Below are 15367 nucleotides of genomic sequence, written 5' to 3'. Positions count from 1 at the left end.
GAACACAAAGCTAGGGATAGTAGTGAAGCCATATTTAGACAACATAAGCTATTTCAGTCTACAGTCATAGTTTTAAACCAAAAATGCTCAAAAACCTAAAACTGAGCAAATATTCAACTTCTAAAAATAAGGTTTCAAAAAGTATCTAACCTTGATGTTGATCATGAGACTTCCGGCACCGAGAGAAGATATCCATCGCCTAGCTAAACCAGTTCACCTATTCATCATCCTATAACAGATTCAGTCAGTGATAAGTTGTTAGATAGCACCTATAAAACAAATATTTGGCGATATGTGTATAAGTCCATTGCACTGAGAGCGAAGATACATACTAATCATTCACAGCTGTCAGCTCCGGATAATCTATTGTGATAACAAAGTCGGGAGTTTGCGCACCGAATGAAAGGCACCACATCACAAAGCTTTATACAAATACTGCTATAACCCAAAAAGTTATAAAAAAGTTGACATCGAATATTCGATTGGTTATTCTGTAAAAATCCAGCAGGGAGAGTAGAAAAAGCATCAGCATTTATGTAAGAGACATTTTGGTTCAAACTCCAACAGCTCATGCTAACAAATAAACAACATTTTTTCTGGTTTTTAATAACAACAGTTTGTGGGCTGACAACAGAAAGGGCATTGAATTGAAAAAAATTTCAAGCAAAAGATTTTTAGTCCTGAAAAATCCTACTGTTATTGATTGAATAAAATTCCATTGAGCTCTGACAATGAAAATGCTTGATCATAAGGAAAGCAATCACTTTTTGCAAAGAGCTTCATAAATCTTTCCATTGACTGCATATTAGTTTGGCTTTTAATTTTGAACACAAATGTTAGCTCAAATAAGACACCATTATCACCAATGCTTTTAAAATGGAAATGGCAGGCGTTACTGTCACTATTTCTTGGGTATGCCAGCAACTAGATATGGATGACACATTCAGGTGGTTATAGAGCAGCCATTGACGATGAACAAAATGTTTTTGCAAAGCAAAATAAAAGCCTTCTAATTCTCAAAACTGAGTTAGCCTTCTGAAAATCTCAAAACCCTTATTACTGCATAAATGCTAAGTTTGCACAGCGTCAATTGAAGTACTTGTGACAGCCTGCCAAACTTATTTCAGCTGTCTGATTTATTGACCATTCAGGGCTATCATTTAGCTTTAGCTATAAAGCAACATATCATTCTATGTCACTGAGCATTTTAAGTAATACCCTAAAAATGCGAGGCAATTTTTTAATCACTTTGCAATGCTCTCTATTATTTGCTTGATCATCTCTCGCAACCGACAAGCATGCATACAGAATGAGATATTGTTGGACTCATAGTTGTTAGTCTACGTAATATACAGATGCCACTACAGCATTATTACAGTAATTAGTAATACCATATACTTTGCAATCACTGCATATTTAATAGGTTCTTTAGAAGATATGATGCATTTGTAGTATATCCCTGTATACTTTGCAAAACATACAACATGTTAATAGTCGATGAAGAGTGATCTATCCCCTAAACAAATAGTTTTAATGTATTAAAGGAAAAGTTGAAAAGGGATTGTCTGGCATAATAGAGCCCTACTCTATTTTCCAAGCTTGGTATCCTATCCAAGCTTGGTATCAATATGCAAATAGAACATACAACTGTGCGAGCTGTTTCACTAGATTAAAATTCTCATATAATAATATAGTAATACTTCGCATACATAAAGTTTAGGCCATCGACTTAGTTATTAAACAGTTTATAGAAAGTGTACATTCAACATCCGAGATAAAATGCTAATGTAAAGACCATGATAACAAAGTAGAAAGCCATGAAGCTTAAACTTTAGGTTGGGTCTGAGTAGTCATATCACCTATCTAGTCCGACAAAATTTATAAATATCTTTCTTTGGTCTTTACTCGTAAAATATAAATGTACGCTGTTATATTTAAATATCTTGCTCAACACCTGTTTTCGTGTTATTCTATCAAACACTTCCCTTCTTAATAATAATAAATGTCAACACAGTGTTGGTATATACCACAAATAGTGTTCAATCGTATACGTCAACTTTGAGCAGTTGTAGTCATTATTATTAACGAACGTGAAAGCGTTAATTAACCGCTAATAACTAAAATAAAAAGATAGAAGTCTCGCTAACAATCTTACTACCTGTTTGAAGCGGATACAGTTTGAACCTAGATACACACACCCATAGATGGCTCTATTGTAACTGAGTAACAGGCTCTTATTCCGGCTTCTGCGAAGCTGCACAAAAGGAAGACAACTTCAAAGTCTGTTGTACCGATTGCGGACTACACTGTTAATGTCCCGTACACATAGACCTATTAACTACAGTATACTATATTAAGTATAGTTAATAGGTCTTTGCCTGTACATGATTACGTGCACAGTGTAAACCGTCGATATGCCACTACGGTGGAAAGTGAAATTTATAAACAATCTATTTCGGCATAGATGACTTTTAGACCGCTTATTGTTAAACCAAATAGTCATGTTTTAATTATACAAGATGCCCGAAAATTTTGATGGGATATATTGTGAAAAAATGTCGGCGGTGTTCTGCTCTTCATCGGAAGAGGCCAACAGTTTTATAAAAAAAACGAGGAGCTGCCAACCAACGTTCAATTGTTGACGTACAAAACAGAGAAGAAGTTCTCAGAGTTGATAACATTTGGTGGTATGTAGGTCAGTGATGGAGCAAAGATTTTTGGTTGGGGTTGGCAATTGGCTCTGGATGTGAAGTCAATAATTGGAGTGAATCCTATTCTATACTTTAGAGAAAACAAGAAAAAAACATCATCATTTCAGTATTGCCAGTATTAGTCTTGCTTGGCAGCTACTCCTCGAATTAGTTACCTGTCTAAATAATTTTACTGACATCTCATTGGTCGTCTATGCCGAAGTAGATTGTTTATAAATTTCACTCGATAAAAGGCTCAAGATAAAACTTTTCGTAGTTTATGACAAACACTTCGGGTTTTACCGAAGACCCGTATCAAATATAGATGCTCGCTACTTTACAGTTTTGTTTCGGCTTGGTCTAATCGTCTAGTCGTAATATGATCATGTGACCCAATACTTCGCAAATAATTTCTGCAGCATTTTTTCGATTATCACAGGTGACCAGCAGGATCGTCATATTTATCAGACAATGATATGTACTCTTTCGAGCTAAGGTTAAAATATTAAACGAATTTTCAAGATAGGTTTCAAGATATCAGTGCTGAAAGCGACAGCATTACAATGACGATAAACAGACTCGTAAGAACAACAGACATGGTTTTATCGAATGCGTGAAATATATTTGTGAAAATATTTCGACGAATGAGGTTGCGTGAAAGTTTAAACAGATGCCATAATATGGCATCTGGTTGTACAATATTATTGTACAACTACGTCCCATTTGAGCCGTTTTGGAAAGAGAGTCTAGTCACTCTAATCTACGGCAATATCGTGACGGCGGCGATTAAACGTTCGTTTTTGAGCTTGTAATCACATTTCTACATACCTATTTTGCACCTACGACACGGTAAATCTTTTGATAACAAATAACTGTAATGTTAATTTTGTTGCAAGTCAACCTTTAAAATTAATGTACCTACGTAATGCTATACGTAGTTAAGCTACGTAACGCTACGTACAAATCGAATTCCCGTTTTGAACATTTTCTTATACATGTACATAGATGTGTTTTATGAAAATTATAGTTTTTTTTTATAAATGAACTTGCACCATTGAAGTAATGTAAATAAATATAATATCAATACGTATAAACTATAAAGCAAAGACCTCAAGTTATATTATATGTTATATATAGTTATATATTATTATTATATGTTATATACGCATCTTCGATCTTTCGCTCAGTACGTATTATAGTCAGTGTTATGTTGTATAGTTCCCATGTGAAACTATACCGCTCTGCGTATAGTTTTTCGTCATAGCGTTAGTTCTACAGCTCTCACTTTCGGACGTCTCGAACGCATCTACAATCATGAGTTTAGAAGTAGCTTCAAATCAAACTTCATTAGCTTTGAGTAGATTTTTTCATGACCGCCTCAGCGTTTCAGATGTTGTTTTAGTTGATTTTCTGTAAGTATCTATATGTTCCATATAAAAAATTTTACTCCACGAAACTTAGTAACTGCTAAAAAATATCATGTACAAAGTAAGGCTTAGTTACCCATACAACGGACGGATAAAAAAATAACTGTACATGACCATCCGACGAACGCATCATGCATTCATAAAAACGGATGTGATGAAAACAACCACTGATGATGAGCACATAGAACAATATCTAAGTAGATTAGTGGTTATATTTGTTTTGTGGTCTGCAGTGTTTGAAGTATAATTACAATCATTCGCCCGGTTCAAAATTGAACTTTTTATGAGATGTTCGTGGATGGGAAGGGATGCGGGAGAGGGTTTGACATTTTCCAGGCTTGTGCAACAAAAGCTTTTCAAATTTTAGATGCTGTGGAATGCATAAACTAGCAATTTTACTCGTGTTATTGAGATAGAGAGACTTTATCCTTGTAGAGGCATCTATACAAATATTTCTAAGCTAAAAAAGTCATGGTATAAGTTGGAAAGTGGAAATATTACTGACTGCGGCTGTATGTAGCTATGAAATATGAAGAATTCGATACAGTTTTGAGTTCCTTCTGTTGGGACCACTGACTACCTACTCAGGCATGCCAACCCAAGAGTGGGGCAATGCGTGAGATTTGGTTTTGGGGCAATTGATGTATCAATGATAGTATATATAAAATTGTGGAAATTGGGGCGAAAATCTCACGCATTTCTCATGCATTTTCATTTTTTCTTTGGGGTGATTGCGTGAGTCTCACGCCCAATGCGTGAGAGTTGGCAGGTATGTACCTACTTAGCAGTCCTATCATAAAATATACAAGTGAAGCGTTTACGATGAATGCAAACCTTAAATGAAAAGTTCAATAAATCGGTCATGCTTTAACAGCACATAGTAATAAAAATTCAGATGCTGGGTTAGGATACTCCCTTTAAAATATTTGGTGGCAACCCAACATATGCTAGCTTCTGAGTAGCAGGAAAATTTAAGAACATTCTCAATGTTGAGAAGCTAGTTTGTCTTCTACCTCAACCAATCCATATAGAAGTTTTGATGTTAATTCTCATCTGTCACAAGAACAAAATTATAAGAATTAAAGAATAATCAGTTTGGTATAATACGGAAATTATTCTAACAACTTGTTAGGTAAAAAGCTGGCTTTACTCGCTTTCCTGACAATGTGCGGCCTTTGTTGTTTTGAGAAACATACTTGGAGTATATTTTCTTGACGTTAGCATTGCAAATTAATTTTAAAAATTTCAAATGCATATGTTTTTTTTTAAGAAAAAGACCTGCAAACTTCTCAGATTAGCTATAATACTAGTCTGGAGTGCCAACTGACCCAGTGCCCTGCGACAATAATACTAAATGTCATCAATTTTTAATTTGTATTCATCATCGACATACACAGATTCATTTTTCTATAGTTGCTGAGTTTTTTACTGTAACAAGCAACAACATACAGACCAGATGAAAATCAGCACAAAGTTTAAAAATAACATAACCTTTTAGTTTGTCATATTTAAAAAAGTGTGTTAATGGATTATTTGTCACCCTCGATTGTTTAGAAAGTTTAGTTTATGTAGAACTCACTAGATATAATAAACAGTCTGACTAGTCATTGAAACTTGGCAAGAAAGACGTAGCTACTCAGTATTAACAAGCAACAGTTGTTTTCCTAGCCTTTTACGAAAGATACCTCAATTAGCCTTTTATATTATCTTTTAGAAGCCAACATATTCTAGAGCTGTAACATTTCTTGGGAAGCACTTATGATCCCATCTGCTCGTCGAAGCGTGAATTTATAGAATGTGATGCCCACATAACTGACACAGAAAACAGTGTAAGTTTTCTTTAAATTGTGATGGTTTTTTAAAGACGTTTGAAAAAGTCAGAGATGGCTTACCAATAGTGACCGATGTCGATAATACTTCTAAGGTATTTGCAGCTAGACAGAAATACTGCTTCAGTGCAGATGAATGTTGTTAATAAAGCAAACATAAACAGGACACAAGTGGCAGATGGACAGTTGGTTTTTACTGATAGTTATCCCTAAAGAATTAACATTAAGTAAAACCGTGTTACACAAAAGCCATGGCTATATAAATACTATGGTGCTGCATATATTCATAGCCTGAGAAGCAGCAGGAACCCAATATCATAGTTCATGGTAGTTTTTAGGATTTCACTTCTGTCTTTTTCTATGTACCGGCAGGCCTTATCTCATAAAACAAGAATTTATAATGAATCAAATTGGTACTATTTATAAACCTTGACAAAAAGTTCATATTTGTTTTCCCATAATAGTATAACTCGATTGTTCTTGACTCTGACTACCTTAGACATGTTCATAATCTTGTCTTTTATGTTTCCTAAAAATTTCAGAGATTAGGCTATAATTTTGCTACATTTATAATGCTTTTTAGTGTCCAATGCACACCCAGATGGAACGTTATGTGTGATAAACATCTAAACATGTCTAATGTTCAATCGGCGATGTCATTTGCAATCGTTTAGGCCTACAACTATTCTGGGTGCTGCTTTCTACAACATGTTATCGACACAGTAATTACTTAATCCATTTAATGATGACCTGTAGACGAATCAGATAAAAACATTTTTAGCTTTTGTCGGAAGTCATTGTTATGTGACAAGTGCTCATTTATCTTAGCCTACAAACAGTAATGACTTAATGTCTTAGGCCACAGTCTTTAACAACACATAATCAACAGGCATCCACTATCTACTGTGAGAAAATCTCAGTTATTGAGTACCTATGTGTACCCCAATCAAGATAAGAACTAGGACCTACTGTAATTATTCTACAATTTCCATTGCTAATGCTGTTGGGATCTGAATGCCACACATGTATTCCATTTTTGTATCCATATACGTAGAGAATTCAAAAGCATCTCTAGGCTTTGCACTTGTTTTTTGTCATTTTTCACTCTATGTAGTCGGTATAGATGCTTAACCTTCTGTCATATCTGGCGATTTGTTTGATGATTCTGTATTATAGGTTAAAGAGTTAACGTTTTAATAGCTTTTGTGACAGTGTATAGTATAGTTATACAGTTGGCTGTTCATCAATTTGTACGTGTCATGTACTTTCGGTTAGCCGACAGCTATCATATGGGCGGGGTTTAATGGCTCTGGTCGGATTTTGCTAGTCTGGGTTTCGGGGCTAACACAGTTCTCGCAGGGTGGTTGCGTTGCCTTATTAGGTTTTGGAAAACACGACTTGCTGTTATTGTGTCATTAGCTCATTCATTCAGTAGACCCCGCGGTTCACAATAGCAAACCTTGAATTTCTACAATGTAGGGGTAACACCTAACCAAAATAATGGATCCATGGAAAATAAAACGTTTCAAAGTACTTACTTTTACTAGTTGCGAAATTGGTAGGGGTTGTAGTATATGCTCAAAATTGAATATAATTTACCCAAAATCACCCGAACAACGGCCTTTTTTCCTTAGTTTTTGATAAATATTTTGCCAACCCTAATATAAAATGACAAAGTCTTTTATCGTTGTCACATTGTTTTATCTGGATAATAAGATGGGACAGCAGGCAAAGCTGTGCAGTTTAGTTTTCATACTCAAAATCTAAAGATAAAACCGAATTTGGGCTATTTTACGATTACGACTATTAGTATCATGAATGCTTGTGAATGGCAACTGACTGATCATAATGGTGACAATATTGGGCAACTATAGTTATTTGACAACAAAATGAAACCAACAGATCAGTAAGATAACCACTATTGTTCATAATATTTGTAAATTTACAAGGGTCTTTATTCAGCATATTTGTTTGTTCGGGTGCCGTGTTTGGGTTCATCCCAACAGAGTTCGATCATTAGGCCCCGCTCACATGATGCCCGTCGCCTATCCTGGGGGTTTGTATATCATTGGTCAAACGTACCCAGATTCTCTTGACTCTAACTGCACGGCTGCTACAACGAAAGAGAAAGAAATAAAATGTCTTGTCACTTGTTATTGCTAGTTGCAGCTGCGATATTCTATTTGATGTTTGTTGTAAAAAGATTGTAGGTACACACTGATTGGATTCTAATTGATGCGCAAGGATGGGTGTCACAGGGCTTTGGAAGCTGGTTGATAGAGCTGGTAAGCAGGTAGGGTTGTTGAATCGTCTAATTTTTTCCTTCAGGTTTAATACTACGCATCCTGTCCACAGCTTCTTACCTTAATAACGCATTTATTATTTATAAATATACATATGTATATATATATCTCGATGTTTTTCTGTCATTCGTCTGTCCATCATCCGTCTGTTCAGTTATAGCGATAAAGTTTTAGCAACGAAAAATCACCTTCGTACTAGATTGAGCTTGCGACATTCAAATCACCAGTCTACTAACAGGCGCGCACAACCACAAGGCTAAGCCGTTTTTTTACACCCATCGGTCTTACCATGTACTGTATTAATTAATACAGTGTGTCCTCGGGTTACAATGCCTCACGATAGGCTATCGAACACAATGTTTTTCGTCCTCGCCATAAAAGGATGGAATTTCTCTTGAAATTAAAGTTTGGCAGTCGGTGTACTGATTACGGCAAAATAACTAAAATGCCAATATGCTATTTGCTGAAATTCCTTCCACAACACCTGAAAGAGATATGATGCTTGCATGCTTGCTTGCTTGCTCTCTATCTCAGTTCAGCATTATTCCTTATAAGTTATAATATAAACCAAACCGAAAACAGATAAGTGATAAAATTTTAGCCTATGAAGAAGCTGAAGTTTAGTAAAATACAGACTAAAACTTATCTCTAAATATGTGTTTAGTAAGCTATATTCATTTAAGTTAAATTAAATGTGTATGTTATATGTCTGTCTCAAAGGTAAGAACTTCCCACGGTACGTACTTTGTGTAGTACATTGGAATGTTGCATTTTCTTGCAGATCATAACCATTAAAAACAATAAAGTTACTGTAGGTAACTATAGACTTTACTAAGGTTAACATATTATTTTGTTACTAATTTTTAATATGTACAGTATATATATAAAATTTTGTTCATTTCTGCCAGGTTGTGTTTTCATTAGATAATTACTATGGGTTTCTATCCACTCAATACCACATTTGCGCCTTGTGGTACCAACACTGAAGCAAATTAAAATCATATAATTGTATACCAAATAATTTTTTATGGTAATCACAGCAAAACAAACAATTGTTTTATTTTTTCTCTTAATTTGTTTAAACTGCCCTAAAAATTTTCTTCATGATATGAAGTTTGAAAAGTTAGAATGTTAATCTTTGTTACATGTTAAATAAAGATACATTTTCTTTTCTTTACTCTTTCATGAATCAATCAGGTGTCACTGGAGTCTCTCGAAGGCAAGGTGTTTGCCATCGACGCAAGTATGATCTTGCATCAAGCTCTGAAAGGAATGAAAGATCAACCTAACGCCCATCTTCATCTTCTGTTCCTAAGGCTATGCAAATTGCTCATGTACAGAATAAAGCCTATATTTGTATTTGATGGATCTGTACCAATTCTTAAAAGGCATACGATTGCTGCTAGACAAAAGAGAAGGGAGGAATCGTCAGCTCTTGCTCAAAGTACTACTTATATTATTTAGTAGGAGATACTTTAGTTGTGAGACGCTTTTATATGTTCTTTATACAGGCAACCAATCTACTATTAGTATTTAGCTCTGTACATCTGATCTATTGTCATGAGGCTTGAAGCTGTTCATGGCTTGTTTGACAACATCAATTCTAAATATGCAGTGATATCTCTTTACATCAAACATAGTTTCTAATATCAACTTTTAGTTCTTTTAGGTTTCAGAGTTTCATTTCAATGCCAATAGCTCAGGAGTTTGAAATACAAAAATATTTTAACTTATTTAACCTTTGAGAACCACCAGCTAATTTCGTATGGAAGGGATTTTCCTATCATACACCGAAATATGTTTAGATAGCAGCAAGTTATCAATAGATACAAAGCATTGATTCTTTGCAAACACCTTAAGATTTAATGTTTTGATTGGTCAAATATTTTTCCTCGCCGTTACATCATGAGCTACGCGTAAGCATGATATACGATTCTGCAGTGTACATAGGGTTTATATCTTCTGCAGCATACATACCTATCTTGTTGAGAAACCACTGGGGAAATACTCCTCATACTGTACGTTGGATGAGACTAACTTTTTATATTTTCATTAGTTTATTCATAGCCTCCGTGCATGAAGAGTACATGCAACCTTGTCCAAAAATATTACCGCTTGCCTATAAACAGTGTATGAGATTTCTTTTTGGTACTATTGCTTCCCATAATGAAGCATTGAAAGTTCGAGAAAATGTGTTAGCTTTAAATGGTAAATACGATATTGGCATACGTTTGTGTAGTCATAGATAGCAGAAATCAAATAGGAGCTATGAAAAAACATAGTTTTATGTCAAACATTGATATGACAACTCCTTCTGTGGATAAATCTGAGAAACTTTAGCTGGATTGAATGTCTTCTACAGTTTTTGTACACTATGAAGGATATTCATGTGACCAGTTTATCTCACCAGCAATCCATTACGAATTTTAAAACAAAAGCGTTTGTTATAGAAATTTTTCTCATATTCAAAACATTCCCCTTAAATGAAAATTATGTGAATTGTGATGTCAGTTCTATTCAGTTAAAGGTTGACTTGCAACAAAATTCATATTACAGTTATTTGGTATCAAAAGATTCACCATGTCTTTCTCTGTTGTAGGTGCAAAATATGTGGAAATGTGATTACAAGCTCTTAAAAGCTCAAAAATGAAAAGCCGCCGTAGTTTGGAATCTCTTTATTTCTCTGATGTAGTCATGAAATTTATTTATTGTCTTGTCACGCGATGTTTTCATGTGAATTGAAAGGCCAATAAACAGCTCAATCTAAAACTTATCGTAGCACTAGTTTATGACAAACACTTCGGGTTTTACCGAAGACCCCGTATCAAATATAGATGCTCGCTACTTTACAGTTTTGTTTCGGTTTGGTCTAATCGGCAAATCGTAATCTGATCATGTGACCCAATACTTCGCAAATAATTTCTGCAGCACTTTTCGATTATCACAAGTGACCAGCAGGATCGTCATGTTTATCATACAATGATATGTACTCCTTCAAGCTAAGTCTAAAAAATTAAACGAATTTTTACGGTAAGTTATAAGATATCACTGCTAAAAGTGACAGCATTACAATGACGATAAAACAGACGCGTAAGAACAATAGACATGGTTTTATTGAATGCGTGAAGTATATTTGTGAAAAAATTTCGACGAATAAGGTTGCATGAAAGTGTAAACAGAAACCATCTACCACAGTTACGTCACATTTGAGCCGTTTTGGAAAGAGAATCCAAACTACGGCGGTCTCGTGTGGCTGCGATTAACTGTTCGTTTTTGAGCTTTTAAGAGCTTGTAATCACATTTCCACATATTTGGCACCTACAACACAACAGAGTAAGACATGGTGAATCTTTTGATATCAAATAACTTAATGTAAATTTCGTTGCAAGTCAACCTTTAAATGACAACTATTTTACAACCCTAGTAGTAAGTAATAACAATATATTTTATCAACATATTGTTAGCACATAAATTAGCCATGGGATGGTCGGGCAAATCTGTACAAACATCAGTTTCTACTGCATCATTCACTTGATGACTACCAGGACTGTTGAGAGAAAAGAACATTGAAAAATAAGTCCTTTTGACAATTCGTAAACTTAACCATATCCATAAAAATTTCAACATGTACTTTTTTTGGATCTGTAATATCCAGAGCTCAGCAGTACTCAAGGAGTTTACATATCATTGCTAAAATTATCTGGAAAGACACAAGTTGGGTTTAAACAAGAGCGCATACGCATTGGTTCTTAGGCATATAATATCAAAAGAGCGTTTCCACAGCTACAGGCCTCTGTTGAAGGTATTAATTTGTTTGCCAATCATTTCTTCACAATAGGCATTTTCAAGTTTTGCTGATAATAAATGCTCAAAATTATTTAGTACTGCTGTGCTTTCTCTGCAATTACCACCATTCATATACAGCATAAACTAGACAACTGCTGTCTAAGTCTTTAGTCAAAAACGTTTACTAGGCAGTGCTAAGTTACATGCATTTCCTTATCAGGAAGTTTAAACTCATGTGTTTGTTTATTTTAATGATGATACGCAACAAACTTGTTTGGGCAAAGCCATTGCGCAAGAGAATATGTCATTTGTTTTTCTGTATCAATGTCTGGATGCAAAAGAATAAAACATGTGCAGAGGAGATTTGCTTCTTGAAGGCCAATTTATCAGTTTGGTTATCATTCAATCACAAGTGTAAAGCTGAGGGGTGTGTTTGATATTGTTTAATTGTTATCTACAGTTTAATAATTACTGATTTGAGATTTTTAAATATGTTTTTCTTTCTCCAAGTCAAACAGTCATATAAGGCATGTTCAATATTTATGTATTATATTTTACTCATGTTAAACCTATCAGTCTGTCATCAAGAAAAGCGTGTTTATTCATTTTCATTTTACCAGATGTTTGATCTGTGCCTATTTGTTGTTATTCAATGAGAAGTTATCATGTCATGTTAACTTGTGTTACTCGCGGGCAAAGGACTACATGATGAGGTTATGATTTGGACCTAAAATTAGGGTGATATACTGTAGCTTACTGAAGTGCATCTAATGCACTTTAATGTAATGTGCTTTCTGTTTAGACATTTGATATAACATTAAATTTAAATAATGCAAGTAAAAAGGGCCATTTGTCTCTAATGTAAGTCGCTATCAGACCCCAACACATTCTTTAGTAGGCCTACCACCATTTAGGTGAGTGATCATTGTTAGTCAGATGTAATAGGATGGTCAATGATGTTCATTAATACTTCATTGATTAATCATGTCGCTGATTAACTACTCAAAGATGTTCACATGCGTTTGCTTGTCATTGGTCAATTTTTTTAAATACATTATCCAGTTTTGTTTTGATTTTAGTTTTTTAAATGGAATTATTTCATTGATATTGTTGATAAATCAAATACAGTATTATTGATGCGCTTCGAACAGGAAAGTAACTCGTAATCAACTAGTAAAATAGTCAGTTTTTGTCATGTGCATTTATGTTGTTTCTCCCCGTTTGATGTCTGCTACTCATCTGAGAAGTTTCTATTGTTCACATTCATAATTTTAGGCATTCGTGAGCGGCTGAAGAAGAAAGCCATCCAACGCCTCGCCGTAGATGAATCCCTAGGTGTGCGACCCACAGTCAAGCGTCTGAAGGCCTCTGAGCAGGATTTGTTTGAATTGCCACCTCTGCCGAAGGATGAGACGCTTGCTGAAAGTGATGACTACTTTGAACTGCCTATTCACAACATGCTATACAGCGGCGAGCTCGACCTAAACCAAGTATGTAGGCTACAGGAAGTGGATGCTTGTCACAATGCATTTCTTCTAATAGCTTTCTTAGGTTTGCAATGTTTGACATCATAACTTACAGCAAACACCAAATTTAGCAATAAAAAGTATAATACTGAAAATTAATAATGTAATAAATGAATTATAAAATGTAATAATGGAATATCTACAATGTTCATTCAACTTTGACACAGATTAGGCGCAGCGTCATTGTAGTTTTAGTTGAGGAACATTTTAGGTGAGTTATCCTAAACAGAGCATAGAGCAGTTTAAACCAGTTGTACCAGATTAAACCAGCTGGTTTGTTGACTAGTTAGTAAATATTGTATCATAATTATGTAGTTTGGAGTTGTCTTTTCACGTTTTTTACATGATTACAGCATTAGTAACAATGGTACATATCTTGGTTCTCACTCCGATCAATAGGCATCCTTACAAGGCTTCTCTCAGGCAGAGGATCGTTGTGGCTTGCTTTAATTGCAATTATTTGTTTTTTTGGTCAACATTTTGGCTTTTCTAGAACACAAAACATTAGTCATTTTTTATTAGTTTTAAAACTAGCTTTTTGGTTTCATTTGATCGTCAGTGTTTGGTTGACTAGCTCTGTTATGCCTTCATCACCATGATTAAAACAAAGGTATGCCTATGACTGAAACATCTAAAAGGTTTATGAGTTGTTCTCTAGGACTTCGTGAATTGTGAGCAGTAGCTGAAGCCATCGAAGGCCGATGGCAACTATTCTTTCATCATCCTCTTCTACCTACCTGCGTTCAGCCATTCTGTAAAGGGTGACCTGTGGAATCACAAATATTATCTCAGTAGGTCGCTTAAAAATCTCTCGTGTAGCTGAGAGTAATACTGACAGAACTGAGTCTGCGTGCGATATTCTCGTTCACAGTAGTAGACTATGGCAAAATATAAAAGAATGACATTCATGGAAAAGGCATTTCTACTGTTTAATGTAGTTTGGAGTTGTCTTTTCGTGTGTTTATGTAACGCAGTGTACCCAAGAAGTCTGAAATCCTGAACTTTACATTTAATGCAAGGGAATACAACTCCGAGTCATGCAGTGCAATGGTAGCCTTGCGATATTGTTTGAGTCTTTAAGATATGTAGGGATATATCAAACTGGTTTGTGCTTGAAGGGTGCACTTGCCACATGAAGAAAGGTGAGTCACTCAAGTGTCTTACCAAGAAAAACCTGATGCAAGATAAGTCATCCACTATTGTATATTAATTGGCATCTTTTCCTATAGTGAGGTTTTCTATTATTATTTAGTTGAACATCAGAAGCCATTAAATTATAACCTTCACCTCAAAGATTACCTGCAATTTGTCTGCTACGCAACTTATGTCAGAGTCTATAGACTAAAACACAAATGAGATGCTAAGTCGGTATCTGAACGAGTCAATCAGTCACAGTACAGTGATTTCTTTTTTAAGTAGGAACATCTTTTCTGAGCAGACTATTTCCTTTATTTGCCTACCGTAATTAGGCTACATATTATGTTTGTCTAAGCCTCAGCGACCTTCTCGGTAAGTGGTGCTAGTTGGTACGAACGTATCACCCTTCTCCGTTTTACATCGCATGCCTCCCATCATTGCGTCATAAATTGGTCAAGCTTATACCACAGGATTATGCGAGTCGTTCATCAGTCTACACAATGTCGACGTGACAGTAATCTCGCGCAGCGCTCCCTACTCACCCTCCAGACTCCGCGCATGAGGCTACTTCACTTTCCGTTAATCTGTCACTTGCTCGCGTAGTCCCTGACAAGATTTTGATACGCTTGCCAGTATAAAGAGAACTTGCATTTGTTCGAGCAGGGTCAA

At 35.2% G+C, this 15367-nt stretch overlaps 2 protein-coding genes across 4 annotated transcripts in view; one reads left to right on the top strand and one right to left on the bottom strand.

The window, feature by feature from the left end:
• Positions 1-271, bottom strand: part of LOC137385364 (phospholipid-transporting ATPase ID-like) — a 48336-nt gene extending 48065 nt beyond the window's left edge. The window contains exon 1 of the mRNA XM_068071813.1: positions 151-271. Coding sequence (XP_067927914.1) covers positions 151-196 — 46 coding nt within the window. The 5' untranslated portion in view covers positions 197-271. The remainder of the gene's footprint in view (positions 1-150) is intronic.
• Positions 272-3443: 3172 nt separating this feature from the next.
• Positions 3444-15367, top strand: part of LOC137399064 (DNA excision repair protein ERCC-5-like) — a 28720-nt gene continuing 16796 nt past the window's right edge. The window contains exons 1-5 of one of the 3 annotated variants that reach the window (XM_068085180.1): positions 3983-4102; positions 5832-5946; positions 8150-8239; positions 9447-9693; positions 13311-13525. In XM_068085180.1, the coding sequence (XP_067941281.1) occupies positions 8192-8239; positions 9447-9693; positions 13311-13525 (510 nt within the window). In that variant the 5' untranslated portion in view covers positions 3983-4102; positions 5832-5946; positions 8150-8191. Of the gene's footprint in view, positions 3540-3982; positions 4103-5831; positions 5947-8149; positions 8240-9446; positions 9694-13310; positions 13526-15367 lie in introns of those variants that run through there. The other 2 variants (XM_068085181.1, XM_068085182.1) reach the window with 2 other exon arrangements.

Source organism: Watersipora subatra, chromosome 1 (genome assembly GCF_963576615.1).
Source record: "Watersipora subatra chromosome 1, tzWatSuba1.1, whole genome shotgun sequence".
In the NCBI taxonomy this organism is placed as follows: Eukaryota; Metazoa; Bryozoa; class Gymnolaemata; order Cheilostomatida; family Watersiporidae; genus Watersipora; species Watersipora subatra.
The sequence above is the reverse complement of the archived record's forward strand: the minus strand, read 5'-3'. Positions and strand labels throughout refer to the sequence as shown.